The sequence below is a fragment of the Euprymna scolopes genome, chromosome 21, assembly GCF_053919585.1.
Source record: "Euprymna scolopes isolate OS-2025 chromosome 21, ASM5391958v1, whole genome shotgun sequence".
Classification (NCBI taxonomy): Eukaryota; Metazoa; Mollusca; class Cephalopoda; order Sepiida; family Sepiolidae; genus Euprymna; species Euprymna scolopes.
Window position 1 is genome coordinate 86,504,990 of NC_136502.1, and position 15,232 is coordinate 86,520,221.

The following is a 15,232-nucleotide window of genomic DNA, read 5'->3' on the forward strand; positions in this document are numbered from 1 at the left end:
GAACCTGAAAATTTAAAAGTCGCGTTAAAAATTGAAAAGCGCTGTCGAAGAGAGAATTGAATGAGTCATGTAAAACTGCGAAGGTTGAAGATATGATGAAGTGAGTCGGACGTTTTTGTCTTTTTATTTGTTAATCCCAGTGGGATTCGTTGGATTTCTTTAACTATCGTCGTCAAAGGGACGTGTTGAAATGCGATTCGGATGACTTGTATGTATAGAAGTCATATTTCAATGCGGAATTTAAAATGAAATCCTGTTGTGCTGACAAGGATAAAGGGTGTCGTTTTTAAACGATAGATTTATTTTATAAAACTACAATTCGAGTCGGACTTTATTGCATTTGAAAAAAAGTCGTCGCTGTTAAAAGAACTTAAATGTGATTCAGACGACTTGTATGGATTTAAAAGTTATTTTTAAATACGGAATTTAAAGTGAAATCGTGTCGTGCTGAAAAGGAGAAAAAAGGTGTCGTTTTTAAACGATAGATTTATTTTATAAAAGTACAATTCGAGTCGGTTACTACTTCTCTACCCAGTTTATGATCATGAGATGAGGGGGACGTGTAGTGAAAATTGAGTGTGACTGCAGTCACGGAGGTGGGCTGCATGTGCGAACTCAAAACCCAAACGATGGGAGACGAGAAGACGACAAATCATCAGGTTTGATCGCGCATTAATTTGCATAAATGAGATAATATAAGGCCGGGAGTTAAGATGTTTTGGAGAGTCGAGCCGTTAAGTTCTCGAGAACCGGATGGAACCTGGTTAGAGCGGAGAGTATCACTGAGAATCAAGTCCAGGTTTTTTTTTTTTCCTTAATTTTAAAATACAAAAACATGTACCCATTTTTTGTTAACACAGACGATGTATGAAAAGACAGCATTAAACGATTCACATATTTGTTGAGTATCGATTTTAGTATAAAATAACGAGAAATAAACATTTCATTGTTAATAATAAGCACACTATACATTAGGAAATAACTCAAATATAAATATGCAATGAGATTTGCAAGTTTGTGTTAGCTTAATTTTCAATAAGCGCCACCTACACGCAACTCTTTATACCAGACATGTAAGTAATAAAGGGGGGATAACTCTTATGCTTGTTTATTAATGACACGCATCTCCATCACCACTATTGAAGAAAATGCCTTTGAGCCTGCTCTTGACCTGCGAAACCAGCTGGACATCAGTTGAAACTTTCAGATATTCGCCTATATATATATATATATATATATATATATATATATATAGATATAGATATATATGTATATATATATATATATATATATATATATATATATAGATATATATTTATAAAAATAGACATTTCATTAATTACGTATTATTTTTTGTTGAATAACTTTTCAAATATGCATATTTATAAATAAAGCAAGAATTAATTAAAAAAAAAAGAATAAGTTTTAATTTTTAATGGCCATATTACATTTTAAATAAGATTTTAAATTAAAAATGAGTGAAAAAAAAGTTGATAAAAATGTTCATTGACTAATTTAAACATTATCAACACATTATTTGTATTCTTGCCGGTTTCTTCTGTAAACACGTCTTTAGAATTCCGAATCTCAAGGCAGTAAGTAAAGCATCAGCAATGACATTGTGTAGAAGCCACCTGTAAAGAAAAATATGCATACAATATTTTATATGATTAATGTATTTTATACAAATTGAGTTCAGTCGCAAGGATAAGTCCAGGACGACTGGTAACAAATGCTGAGATAAGTAGAGAGCGCATACAGCGCCTGGTTTTTCCCAAATGGTCCCCCATTTTAGTATTAATCAGGCTAAATGTTGCTTAACTTCGGTGATCTAATGGGAACCGGTGTGTCAACGTGATTATGTTTTTTATAACTGTAATTGCACATGCTTTTCTTGTTAATTTTTTTTTCTTTTATTGTTCAACTAGTCTAGGTGCCCGGCGTTGCTCGGGTGTTTTAATGTGTGTTGGGCCAAAAAAAAAAATGGTAGTAGGCAGGCAGGCTCGAACCCAAACAGCGAAGGAAGAAAAGAACATGAAAAAAAACAAAAAAAAACATGACGTCTTTGCCGTTGCATCCATCACCAAACCGGAAGTGGCGAAGGTTTAAATTAAGGTTGGTTAATCAAAAAAGAAGGGATGACATTCGAAAATATGGCGAAAAAAGCGACCCCTCCTTGTAGAAAAGTGCCCAGTTGAGGGTGAAAGAATTAATGTTTTTAGCCAATTTTTCGATATTTATCGCCCAAAGGGTCGTGCTTCAAAACGATAACGATCTCTGTGAGACGACAACAGCTATGGATGGCAGTAATTGCTGAGAATGCAGTTAAAAGATTCGGAGTTCCTATCCCATGGCGGTTACCACCTGACGAAGACCAGAGGAATAGTTGGGCGAAACGTCGTGAAACAACAACTAATAAAGATGAGGATAATAGTTCAAAATAAATAAATTAATAAATAATACTCATCTCAATAATGAATTACAATTAAATAATATATATACCATTCGGTACGGACCCAACCATGGAAGATCAGATAATGAATAAACGTAGATTTATCAGACCAAAAACTCCAACCTTGATCGCCCTTCGAGTCCAATGGATTAGTGGATAGAGACATTCAATCACTATGGTTCCAGGTGAGAATAGTCTGAAAATAGCGGTTTCAATCCTACTCAAAGCCGGCCAGAGGCTTAGTTGGCTAAAACGTGGTGAGACGACAACAACTATGGATGACAGTAATTGCTGAGAATGCAGTTAGGAGATTCAGAGTTCTTATCCCGTAGCGGTTACCACCTGATGAAGGCTAGAGGAATAGTTGGCCGAAACGTTGTGAAACAACAACTAAAAAAAGATGAGGATGATAGTCTGCAATAAAATAAATTAATAAATAATACTCATCTCAATAATGAATTCCAATTAGATAATATATTATTGCAGTATAATAAATGATTATTATTCTTAATATTTTATAGCATCGTTTTCATCCAATTTATTTCTTCATATTTGTGTTTTACCACTCACAAAAACCACTTACTTTAGGGCTTGTGTTAGGATTATATCGCTTTGCAGTCTTTTGTTGTTTAAGTGGAAGCCAATCTCCCTAAGTTAGCATGAAAACCTTTCTACAATACCATGACTTCTTTTACGTGGATGAATTACATTACACCCATCCACGTCCATTTATATGAATATTTTTTTCAGTCATGCTTATCTATATATCTATAAAAGTGAAAATGTGTGTGCGAGGATAATTCTCAACCTATATGCTCAACGAACTTTTGATCTATAAACTTGAAATTTGGTATATAGGGTATTCAGACATGTGGAAAAGTTTTTAATTGCTTTTAATCCGGAAAAAGTCTGCTAAGGAGTTAAAATTGAAAAATTGGTATATGGGGGTCATCAGATCTTTACCTGTTTGCCAACTGTTTCACGAATGCGCATGCATGAATTGTTAATATGACAAATTACTTATGTTAAGAATAAGTAGGTTTGAAAACACTTTTTATAGATCGTGTCAAGCTGCCTCAGTATCTTTAGGTTTTGGTTTCGATCTCAACTCGAGTATTTTTTTTTACTTACAAGAAATGAACCAGAAAAAATAAAACATAATACTCGCATGCATATGTCCTTTTTTTTTTTCGTTTTTTACTTCATTTTTTTTTTTTTTTAGCGATTTAACGTTACGTTTAATAGAATAAAAGAATTTTGCATTAATTAAAATATATTTGTGCGTATTTTATGACCGGGCAACGCCTTGCGGCCTGCTAGTATGTAATAATTCCAATTAAAATGCTTACGATTCACACTTGTATATGAATCAAAACCTAAGTAAAATTCCATTATTAGCTTTTAAACTAGCAAAACATAAGGAATACGTAAAATTGCCAGAGAAAAAGTTATGGGAAAAACCAATTACGCACAAAAACGAAACATGCGGACCGAGTCAAGCAGCTTTTCAACTGTTGAGCTGATATTATATATTCACTGCGGCCGGTCGTCCAATGTGCTGTTCAGAGTATATGCCTTCTAAAGATCAACTCTTGTTATTGTCTCGATATATACACTTGGCAGGAAATAAAACACACACAGCTGGGTTATAAAAATATTTTGTTTATTCGCAATGACAACCTTTTCGATTTCAGTACGACAGTTGTGACATCAGTGAAGGCGCATAGCGGGGGTGTGGTTGCTTTCCAGTGAAGAAAATGTGTCAGTTTCTCCTCGCTCTGTGACTTTCTTCTCTCTCCTTTGCCCGCTTTCTGTTGTGTCGATTTATATAAACATTCTTTCATTCTGGAATGTTTTATATTTCTCATTATCTATTGTTCTACTTCTTTGACCGATATTTCTCTCGCATATTTCTGGTCAAATTATGCATTTCAATAGACAATGGTAGAAACCCCATATTCCTCAAATGGAATTAATTAACATGTGTGCAACCCATCGAATGCCTCTTTTCACTGGGTCACTTGCCAAATATCCAACACTGGAACAGGTGACAGTATAGCTTGTACATATGATCGTAGGGGACTTGGTCGTGATGCCATGTGTAAGTAATGTAAACAGCTGCAAATGCGATGACTGTTCTTCGTAAGTGAGTATAAAACCCCCATTGACAAAGGTGTCGTACTCCTTATAACCCCCCTACCCTTAGTGGATGAATTACATAGGACACACTCACTTTTATTTCCATGAATGTCGTGAGAATTTCTTCTCCCATATCACACAAAGGACGCTTTATATAAGAAAGCTGGTACTGTTTTCCTTTTCAAAACGATGCGCCCAGCGTAATCACATCTGGTAAATGTTTATCAGGTAGTTCTTTCTTTCTTTTAAAAGTAGTTTATAAACAATTACGGTAAAATACTCAATCATGTTAACACGAGATTAACACTTATACTCAACTGATGAAAAACAACAATGTTAACTTCTTGTAAGGGGACAAATACCTCATAGTCACTAAGGTCATTGAATTATTACCTTAAAAGCCATCTCCTTCTTGCTTACAAGTAGGAGGAGGAAAGGAAAGGTGTCATAGAAAAGTTTAACGATGCAATTTCTAAGAATGTCTTAGTGCAGGGGTCACCAACCCCCAGCCCGCTGGTCAAACGCAGCCCTCGAGTGATTTTTGCTTGATCCACCACTCATAGCATGATATAAACATAAACGAACCAAATTGAAAGATTGAATATATTAAGTATAGTCATATTATATTTAATACTAATTTTCTTCAAACGCACTGAAAATTTATTTTTATATGTAACAATATTGTTGTCTTCCATGGCAATGTAACCAAAGCTATTTGGCTCTCCTCCTATAATCAGCGTAGCCTTTTGGCCCTCACGCCTCATAAGATTGTCGACCCGTGTTTTAGAGTCATACATGTTTGTAAGAATCGCATTTTGAATGCTTGGTATACATGAATCGAAAGTCCAATTTATATTCATTATCTTTAACTGCAACTCGTTGGCTCTTGAACAAGCAAAAATAAAGGAAAATGCATAGAATGCTACAGGAACATTCAAAGAAAAAATATTTACCTGCGAAAATGAAACTTGCGTTTGGATCCTGGGTATAAGTTTTAATGATGTCTGAAGAATTAATGAAATACAATTAAAAACAAGCATAATACTATATGAAAGGACTATACAACGGTGAATCTTAATTAATAATTTATGTTAGTGGACGTTTTAAACCACAATTATTGTCCAACATTCGTAGAATTCGAACGAAAAAAAAATACAAGGCGTTGAAAAATATCACCATGGAAAGGATTCCCGCTGTTATATTTTCATAGACAAGATTAATCTTTCTTTTAAGCAATATATATATTATACTTCATATAATATACATTTGTTACATGGAAAGAGCTGTACCCTTCCCATTTAAATAAGAAGAATACTAGATAAGTGAAAATGAGATTGGGATAAGCCTAGAATCGAACCCTGTAGGCAAGGTTAAGAAACAGAATGTTAGAAATCAAGTCTATTGTTAATTCTTTTAGAAATCTGGATAATCAATATGTCAGTAAAAGAATGAACAATGCAAATTAAATTATATTGTTTAAAAATAGGTTAGATTAGAATTCAGGATTTTTTTGTTTGTCAAGAGTGTGTTGGACAAACATACGGAAAGCCACGTGAAATTTTAGTCACGTTTGAAAACACACTTCTGACGTCATAGACAAAGGACATTTCTCAATATAGGATTCTATGGGTTCGGATTTTAGCCAGTCAACCAGAGAGAGTCAGTCAAAGAGTCAATTGATCAGCCAAGAGTTGACATAGTCAGTTGGAGAGGAGAGTCCCTGAGAGGCGAAGGGTAGAAGATTAACCATGTAGATACAAGCGGAATTCGTGATGTCATCGACCGGCCGATCCGATGAATAAAGAAGTTATAATTTATGTTTTAACTGTTGTCTTGTGTCATCCTTCGTCACGAACGAAAGGTAATTGTATTTATCATCTTATAATGAACATTTTGTAACCCTTCGAAGATTATGTATCTCCCCTCCTCTGTGTTAAGAACTGTGCATCATACACCACTCAGTCCGTATTTAATATGAAACTTCTAAGAATTGTCACAGTCGTCGTCATGATGTAATAGATATAAATGTCATTATCATGCAATCGGTGTTATAAGAACTGTCAATACGAAGTCCCCAAGAAGCATATAAGAACCGGTATAAATGCCTCCCTCATCATCGTTATATATGCCCCCTTCATCTTTTAATATGTACCCCTATTTATGGAAGCCAATAATATAAATACATTAAACGATCTCTGACAATAATCCTGCAACTTAAACCAATCATAATATTAGTTAAGGGAGATAACCGTTGTTTAATAGCATTTGCAAATTAATATTAATATAATGAGTAAAAGTAGATAACATTCATTGACTATTTTTTTTGTTCAAAATAAACATTAACATAAAATTAATATAAGTAAAGATGCGTAACTCTTGCTAACTTACTCCCACCAACTTATTTTTACAAATTAACATTAATATTATCATAGTATTAGTAGTAATTATATATAATATATCATTATTAGTAGTAAAAGTAGATAACTCTCGTTTACTGTTTTTTTTTTTTTACACATAAACATTTTATTAGTAGAGGTAGATAACTGACTATTTTTTACAAATTAACGTTAATATGATATTAGTCAAGGTAGATAATTTTCAGTGACTAATGTTTACAAATTAACATACTATTAATAAACGTAAGTAACACTGATAGATTAAGTTTTATAATTGAACGTAAATATAATATCTGCAAAGGTAGATAACTCTCAATTACTTGTAGTTTGATTTTCATTGATTTGGATATGCATAAGCTGCCATAAAAAAGACGTTATAAAAGACCAATTGAACACTGTGGGAACGAGAACCCTGGCATACGTTCCACTATGTTGATCGTGTGTCCGCACTAAGTCTGTCATTAATATGGTTTGGGAGCGACTAAAATACAATTCGGGTTGGACTTTACGAAAAGTATCGTCGTCGTAAAATGGAGAGATTAAACGCTTACAGCAGTGGTTGAGATCGATTAGTACATTAAAAATGGCATGAAATGCAAAGAGAGCATAAAAATCGAACGCAGCAGACAAAGTTTCCTGTGTGAGGTTTCTCCAGAATCCGCTTTAGATTATTGTTTAATCTTTTTAAATCTTTCTCACAGTGACAATTAAAAGGAGAACGCCCTATGTCTGGAGTTCTTTGTTTTGATTTCTTATCCCTCAAAAAATAACAAATACTTATTGACAGAACTATCACGACATTTTACATTCATCATATTTGCTGCAAATCACTCTCTCGTCTTCTCGCCTTTGTTTTTTTTTTATAACGTTTTTTTTTAGTGCAGCTAATTTATTGGTATGCAAATCAATGAATACTAAACTACACGCCCAATGATCTTTAAGGATCAGCCCACCTAAACCCGTGGCAAGATCGGCACTCGCATTCCTAAAGCTTCTAGACACAACTAGCCCTTCAAGCACAGCTAGGAACAGCTAGCTCCCACTTCACGGCTAGATACATCTAGCCCCCACTAAATGGCTAGAGATAGCTAGCTCTCGCTACACGGCTGGACACAGATGCCACTCACAACACGGCTAGACACAGCTAGCCTTCACTACACAGCTAGAAACATAGGTAGCACTTAAGACACAGCTATTATTATTATTATTATTATTATTATTATTATTATTATTATTATTATTATTATTATTAACATGCTATAACTTAAGGTTTTTGCTTCAGGCGAAGTGATTGTAACTTTTTAAAACCGTAATAAACTATATAAACAAGATCAACGTGTAGTATCTGTTCTGATTCATCCATAGCCCTTGAGCCCCTGGAGGGGCACAGGCCATCTACAACTTTTTGTAGATGTTTTTGTAGCAAGGAGGAGTTCTTTTTACAAGGTGAGGGTGCTGGCCCCACGCCCAACCTTCCTAAAAGGTACATATAGCGCCTATCCTTCCCAAATGGTCACCCATCTGGTACTGGCCAGGCTCAACGTTGCTTAACTGCGGTGATCTGGCGAGAACCGATGTGTCAACGGGATTGTGCCGTATTATTTGTTCTGATGCTACGCTTCAATTTTTTTTCTCTCGGTTAGTAGAGAAGAAATCCTTCATGACTGGGACAATTTTTTTCTTCTTTTTCTCCACATTAAAAAACGACCTCGGTGTCTGACTCTGCCCTCGTGCGGAGACAAAGTAAATAGATAACTCTCGATGACGTATTTTTGATAATTAACATTAACAGTAAAGGTAAATAAATCTCAATAACCTATTTTTAATAATACACGTTAGCATGCTATGAGTAAAGGTAGATAACTCACAATAACTCACTTTTTGATAATAAACATTACCATTGCTATAAGTAAAGACGGATAACTCTCACTTATTTTTTTACTAATTAGCATCAATCCTATAAGAAAAGGTATATATATATCAATGACTCATTTTAAATAAATAACATAAACGTGCTGTCATTAAAGGTAGAAAACTTTTACTGGCTTAATTTTATTAATTAACGTAAACATGAGTAAAGGTAGATAACTCTCACTAACTTTATTTTACTAGCAAACATTAACATGCTATCAGAAAGAGTAGATAGCTCTCAGTGAAATAAATTTACTAATTAGAATTAACATGTTACGTTTTAAGATCAATAAGTCTCAATAACTCATGTTTAATGATTAGCATCACTACACTATCAGTAACGGTAGCTAACTCTCAATAACTCAAATTTTATCAGTGCTATTAGTAAAGATAGATAACTGTCACTTATTTTTACTAAATTAATATATTAGCATGCTATCAGTAAATACTGACATAATTTTACTAATCTATAATATAAATCTCACCTTTCTGTTTAAATGTATGTATGTATGTATGCATGTATGTATGTATGTATGTATGTATGTATGTATGTATGTATGTATGTATGTATGTATGCTTAAAACTTTCGACAGAGGCGACAGATTTTCACAAGATCGGTATCTTTTTGAAGCTTGACGTCTCGATCGACAAATATCGAAAAATTAGCTAAAAACATTTATTCCTTCACCCTCAACTGAGCAATTCTACAAGGAGGGGCCGCTTTTTGTCGCCGATATTTTCGAAAGTCATCCCCTCTTTTCGATTGACTAACCTTAATTTGAACCTTCGCCACTTCTGGTTTGGCTATAGACGCAACGGCGAAGACGTTACTTGTTTTGTTTGTTTTTGTTTTTTTTTTGTTTGTTTTTTTTCACGTTCTTTTCTTCCTTCACGGTATGGGTTCAAGCCTGCCTGCCTACTACCACTTTTTTTTATTTATTTATTTATTTATTTATTTTTTTTTTTGCTCAACGTACACCTCCAAACACCCGGGCAACACCGAGCACTCAGGTTACTTAACGCTAAAATATTATTATTGACAGATACAAAACACTCAAATACCTCTTCTTTTTTTAAAATAAAAATGCATATGTTATACGTAGAGGTAGATAACGCTGACAAATTTAACTAATTAGCATTAACATACTATCATTAAAGGTAGAAAATTATCACTGACTTAATTTTATTAATTATCACTTACATAATATTAGTAAATGTAGAAAACTCTCAATTGTGTAACTTTACTAATTAATATATATATATATATATATATATATATATATATATATATATATATATATATATATATATATATATATATATATATATATATATATATATATATATATACTAACAGAAAAAGCAGAGAGCTTTCACTGAAATAAATTTACTAATTGGAAATAACAAGCTATCTGTAAAGCTAGATTAACCTCCTTGACTTAATTTTGCAAATGAATATTAACACGCTATAAATAAAGTTAGATAACTCTCAATAACTCATACTTAATAATTAAAAATTAATATACTATCATTAAAGGTAGATAACTCTAATGGCTTGATTTTACTAATTAACCTTAAGGTGATATGACTAAAGGTAGATAACTCTTACTGACTTTACTTTATTAATTTACATTAAAATGGTATCAGAAAAATTAAATAGCTATCACGTACTTAATTTTACTAATACAACATTAACTTCTTATCAGTAAAGGTTGATAACTCTCACTTACTTATTTTTACTAATATTCACAGCCAATGCTGTCAGTAATGTCTCAATGACCTTATTTTTTATTTTATATATATTTTTATTTTACATGGTAGTCACCACTTATCAAGAGCCGGAAGCCACTCGGATATAAGGGTTATTGCGTGTACAGTAATCAATGAGATAATATCGCGTTAATTGTTAGTAATAGTGTCTTACTTAAGGGAGCAGTTTAACAGGAATTTGTTTATGTTGAATTTGAAAACATCCAGGCTGTAGTCGGGTGGGAAACAGGCAAACGGAAGAGAGTTCCACAGGCGTGCAGCGTGCACTTCTAAGAAAGAAGCTTTGTTCATGGAATCTACGTTTTGATTTTGGCACAGATAACGAGTGGGGAAATTATTGACAGAAGGTTCAGCAAGACAGGTGTTTTTCGTAAAAGATTGACGAGGGGGCCAGAGATTGAGCTCAGACAAGCACTCGCCATGGAAATAACTATAAGACAAAGACAGGCTCGCAACGTCTCTTCTATGGGAGAGAGGTTGCAGGAAAAAGAAAAGGGTATCCCCCACTAAGACCCAAAATCTATTTCGTACTCGTTCAAGGTAGGATAGACTGTTTTTAGCAGCTTCTGCTCAGATGTGGCAACAGTACTCCACCCTTGGACGTACTTGGCTTTTATACAGATAGAGAATTGCATCAGCAGTGAGATATCTTCTGGAGCAGTAGAAGGATCCCCCCATTTTTCCAGCGACCTTGGCAACATACTTGATGTACGTGTTCCATTTCAGATCAAGAGTAAAGGTCAATCCCAGAAGCTTGTCAAACGTGGAGCCTCCCCAAGACGAGAGCCATCTATTTCAATTGATGCCAGATGGGGATCAGAGCGTTTATGATGTAAAGTTATGAGCTTGGTTTTAGATGCATTATAAGTAACTAGCCACCTCTTCCCCCACTGTACCATTATATCCAATAATTATGAAAATACATAAGGCAGAAAATTATTTATTAAAGAAAATTTAAAAAATAGAATTTGAAGAAAACGATCGTAAGACACAGGAGAGTTCAAAAGGAAGGTAATTTTCCGTTTCGATTTAAACAAGATGGCCGCAAATTTTCACCTGCTAACACGATTAAAGATGTTTTTTTTATATAATTCAGTAATATTCAAGTAAATTCGACTGCATAGTTTGGAAGCTAACCTCGTAATTTATTAGAATTGATAAAAAGAATCAGTAGAAACCATTGTTTTTGTTTTATCTGAAAACATTTATCGACTACAAAATTTCGTTCTGATAGTGTAAAAGTAATTCTTAATAATTGATTAGTAGGGACTGCCAAACGATTGTGAAAAATGGGCCGCATGTTTCCGTGACGTCAAATTTGTGTTAACTATACGAACTATGGAAAAGCAGAAGCGACTTAATGATTTTTTAAAATCTTTTTTTATCTTCTTCAAACTGCAATAAATAATTAATCTTTGTTATAATTTTGTTAGGTTTTAAGATTTACACAGTTTAACGATTAATAATATTATAAACATTTGTATATCAAATATGAAATACGGTTTTATTGAATGTTCATTTAGTTACCTAGGGGCTTCCATATTTTGTTCGGTAAAAAGAGACAACAAAATATGAGGGGGGGCCTACAAAATGTTTAATATTGTGCAATAATATTTTCAAATTGGTTTTAATCTGGCGATAAAATAGCTGACAAGAGTCATATTTATATTAAAACTTAATATTTAAAAAAAAAATTTAAACACAATTAATTAAAAATCTATGTTGTAACGGAACATTTTGAAATAATAGAATTTTAATCGTTTTAATCTTTTAAAAATTAATTAATGTTTATAAAGTTTCTTTTTCTTGGCAATTCAACTGATTATAGTATATATCAATTCGAAAAAACGCTATTAAAAAAACATAATAATATTAAGTTTATATCAATTTTTAATTGCAACTTCAAGGTAAATTTTTGTTCAATATGTGTATTTAAATTTTTTAAAAATAAATATTTTTTTACTTATTTGAACTCTTATGTTTCATAATAAATAGAACTTTCGGTAGATTTAAACATATTTTTGTTCGAATTTCGAAAAAATAAATATAGGGGGGGGGGGGACATGCACTAAAAAATATTTCCCCTCATATATTTTACGAAAACTGCATTTTATATGTAATTTCATTCTAAAATGGATAAGTATAAAAAATTTCACGAAAATCTGAGCATTAGTTGATTTTTTTGCAGAAGCATCACCACTTATCAATGCCAAGAGGCCACTCGATGATAAGGGTTAAAGCGTTACAGTAGATTGGACAATATAGTAATCGTTAGTAATGGAAATTCGGTAAATTTGTTAGAACTTGTTTACGTTAGACTTGAAGACAACCATATTGTAGTCAGCTGGAAAGCAAGAAAACGGAAGATTTTTGCTAGATTTATTAAATACGGGTATGTTTTCACGTTCGGAATGTCTACTACATGGGAACGTTATTTTAAAGCGTCAATTATGTAAACACGATTTTCGTCTCACAATTTCATTATTTTCGTTCGATGAAAAAAAATTTTTTTAAATTATTACTGGTTTATTTTGCCCTTCTTTTAAATAGTACAAAAGTTATACTGATAATATTGATTTATAATAAAGTTACATCGTGTTACATATAGGGTGAGGTAATTCTGTAGTGAATTTTGGCAGTCCCTATTGATTAGTAAATTTTATAATTAATGCTATCACTTAAGGTAGATTATTGTTAATTATTAAATACGCTATAAGTGAAGGTAGATAACTCTCACTAACTTAATTTTCCTAAATTACATTAACATTCTATCAGTAAATTTAACTAAATCTCAATGAAATAATTTTGCTAATTAGCATTAACATGCTAAACATAAAAGTAACTAACTCTGACTGATTAATTATTACTAATTAACATGCTGTCAGTAAAGGTAGATAACTATTACTTATTTTTACTAATTAATAGTAACATGCTATCATTACATGTACATAAATCCCATTTACTAATTTTTATAATTATATTAAAATAATATTAGCAATTAATTTTTATAATATAACATTAATAAAATGTTAATAAAGATAGATATCCCTGTCTGACTACTATTTACAAAATAATATTAACATATTATCGATAATTGTTGATAAATCTCAATAACTCATTTTTTATACTTAATATTAACATGATAAAAATAAAGGTAGATAACTCTCAATGACTTAATTTTGCTAATTAATACAAACATGTTAATTGTAAAGGTAGATGACTCTTTTTTTTTAATCATGATAATAATAACCGATTCATTTTTAATAATTAACATGTCAGTAAAAGTAGATAAATTTGACTCATTTTTGCTAATTAATTTTAACATGCTGGTATTAAAAGTAGATAAATTCCACTGACTCATTTTTAGTCGCGTGCAAACGACTCTATAAGTCACTCCGTCGGTCGGTCGGTCGGTCGGTCGGTCTATCCGTAAGACTTTTGTGCTTGGTCTTTTTGGTTAAGATCAAAGGCCTGTTGTTAACAGATACTGTTCTTAGATTTTAAGCTTTTCTTTGCCTTTTGAGAGACTGACCCGCGGAAGTGAGGTTCCTTTTACAAACCTAGTGGAACGGGCAGTCTATCAACTAGACGGGGTTGGGAGGGTCCTACTAATCACCTTTTGTTTTTCTTCCCCCGCCCTCGACACAAATGAATTATTGTACCATTTTATTGTTATTTTTTTGTTTTTACACGTCAATAAAAATGTTTTAATAATTGGGAGTTAAGTAGGACGTCCCCCAATATGAAAGGGTGAATGCGGTATTATGGTGAAAGAAGATACTAGCTGGGAGAAACTTTTGATTTTGTTTAGTTCTGGAGTGACAAGGATGACCAACGAACCCCACAATCCCCCCTTTTGAGTTGGCCATGTGCCTAAGTTTTTTGTTCATCGTTGATTTTTACTGTATTTTTAACATGAATAAAAGATTTAATATCTCAAAGTGTAGTATCTGTCCAGCAGATACTGCAAGCAAATACCATATGTGGAGGCAGCCCCACATATAAGACCTTGGTCAATGTAGGGACAACCCTTCATACCAATTGTCACTATCCAACTCTCCTACACCCCAAGAAGCTGGTCCCCATTTCCCCTTCACTTCTCACATTAAAATCGGCCTTGTGCTTAATTTGCTCGGTGGAGGAGCAAATAAATACCCTTTTCTTGGCCTTTTGGCCAGGATCAAAGTGTAGAATCTGTTCCGGCAGATACTGCAAGCGAAGACCATATGTGGGAGCAACCCCACGTATAAGACCTTGGTCAATGTAGGGGCAGCCCATCATACCAGTTGTTACTATCCAGCTCCCCTACTCCCCGGGGAGCTGGTCCCCATTTCCCCTTCACTCCTCACTTTAAAAATCGGCCTTGTGCCTAATTTGCTCGGTGGGGGAGCAAATAAATACCAACTTTTCCTTGGCCACATAGCTAAGATCAAAGTGTAGCATCTGTTCTTAATAGATGATGTACTTATGTTTGCAACATTTCCTTGGCAACATGGCTAAGATCAAAGTGTAGTATATGTTCTTAACAGATGCTACACTTATATTTGTAACTTTTCCTTGGCAA

General features: G+C 33.2%; 1 protein-coding gene across 1 annotated transcript in view; it reads right to left on the minus strand.

The window, feature by feature from the left end:
* Positions 1 to 1,587: 1,587 nt before the first annotated feature.
* Positions 1,588 to 15,232, minus strand: part of LOC145242859 (uncharacterized) — a 40,868-nt gene continuing 27,223 nt past the window's right edge. Inside the window, exons 4-5 of the mRNA XM_080105974.1 lie at positions 5,545 to 5,595; positions 1,588 to 1,634 (exon numbers count right to left, since the gene is read on the minus strand). Coding sequence (XP_079962100.1) covers positions 1,588 to 1,634; positions 5,545 to 5,595 — 98 coding nt within the window. The remainder of the gene's footprint in view (positions 1,635 to 5,544; positions 5,596 to 15,232) is intronic.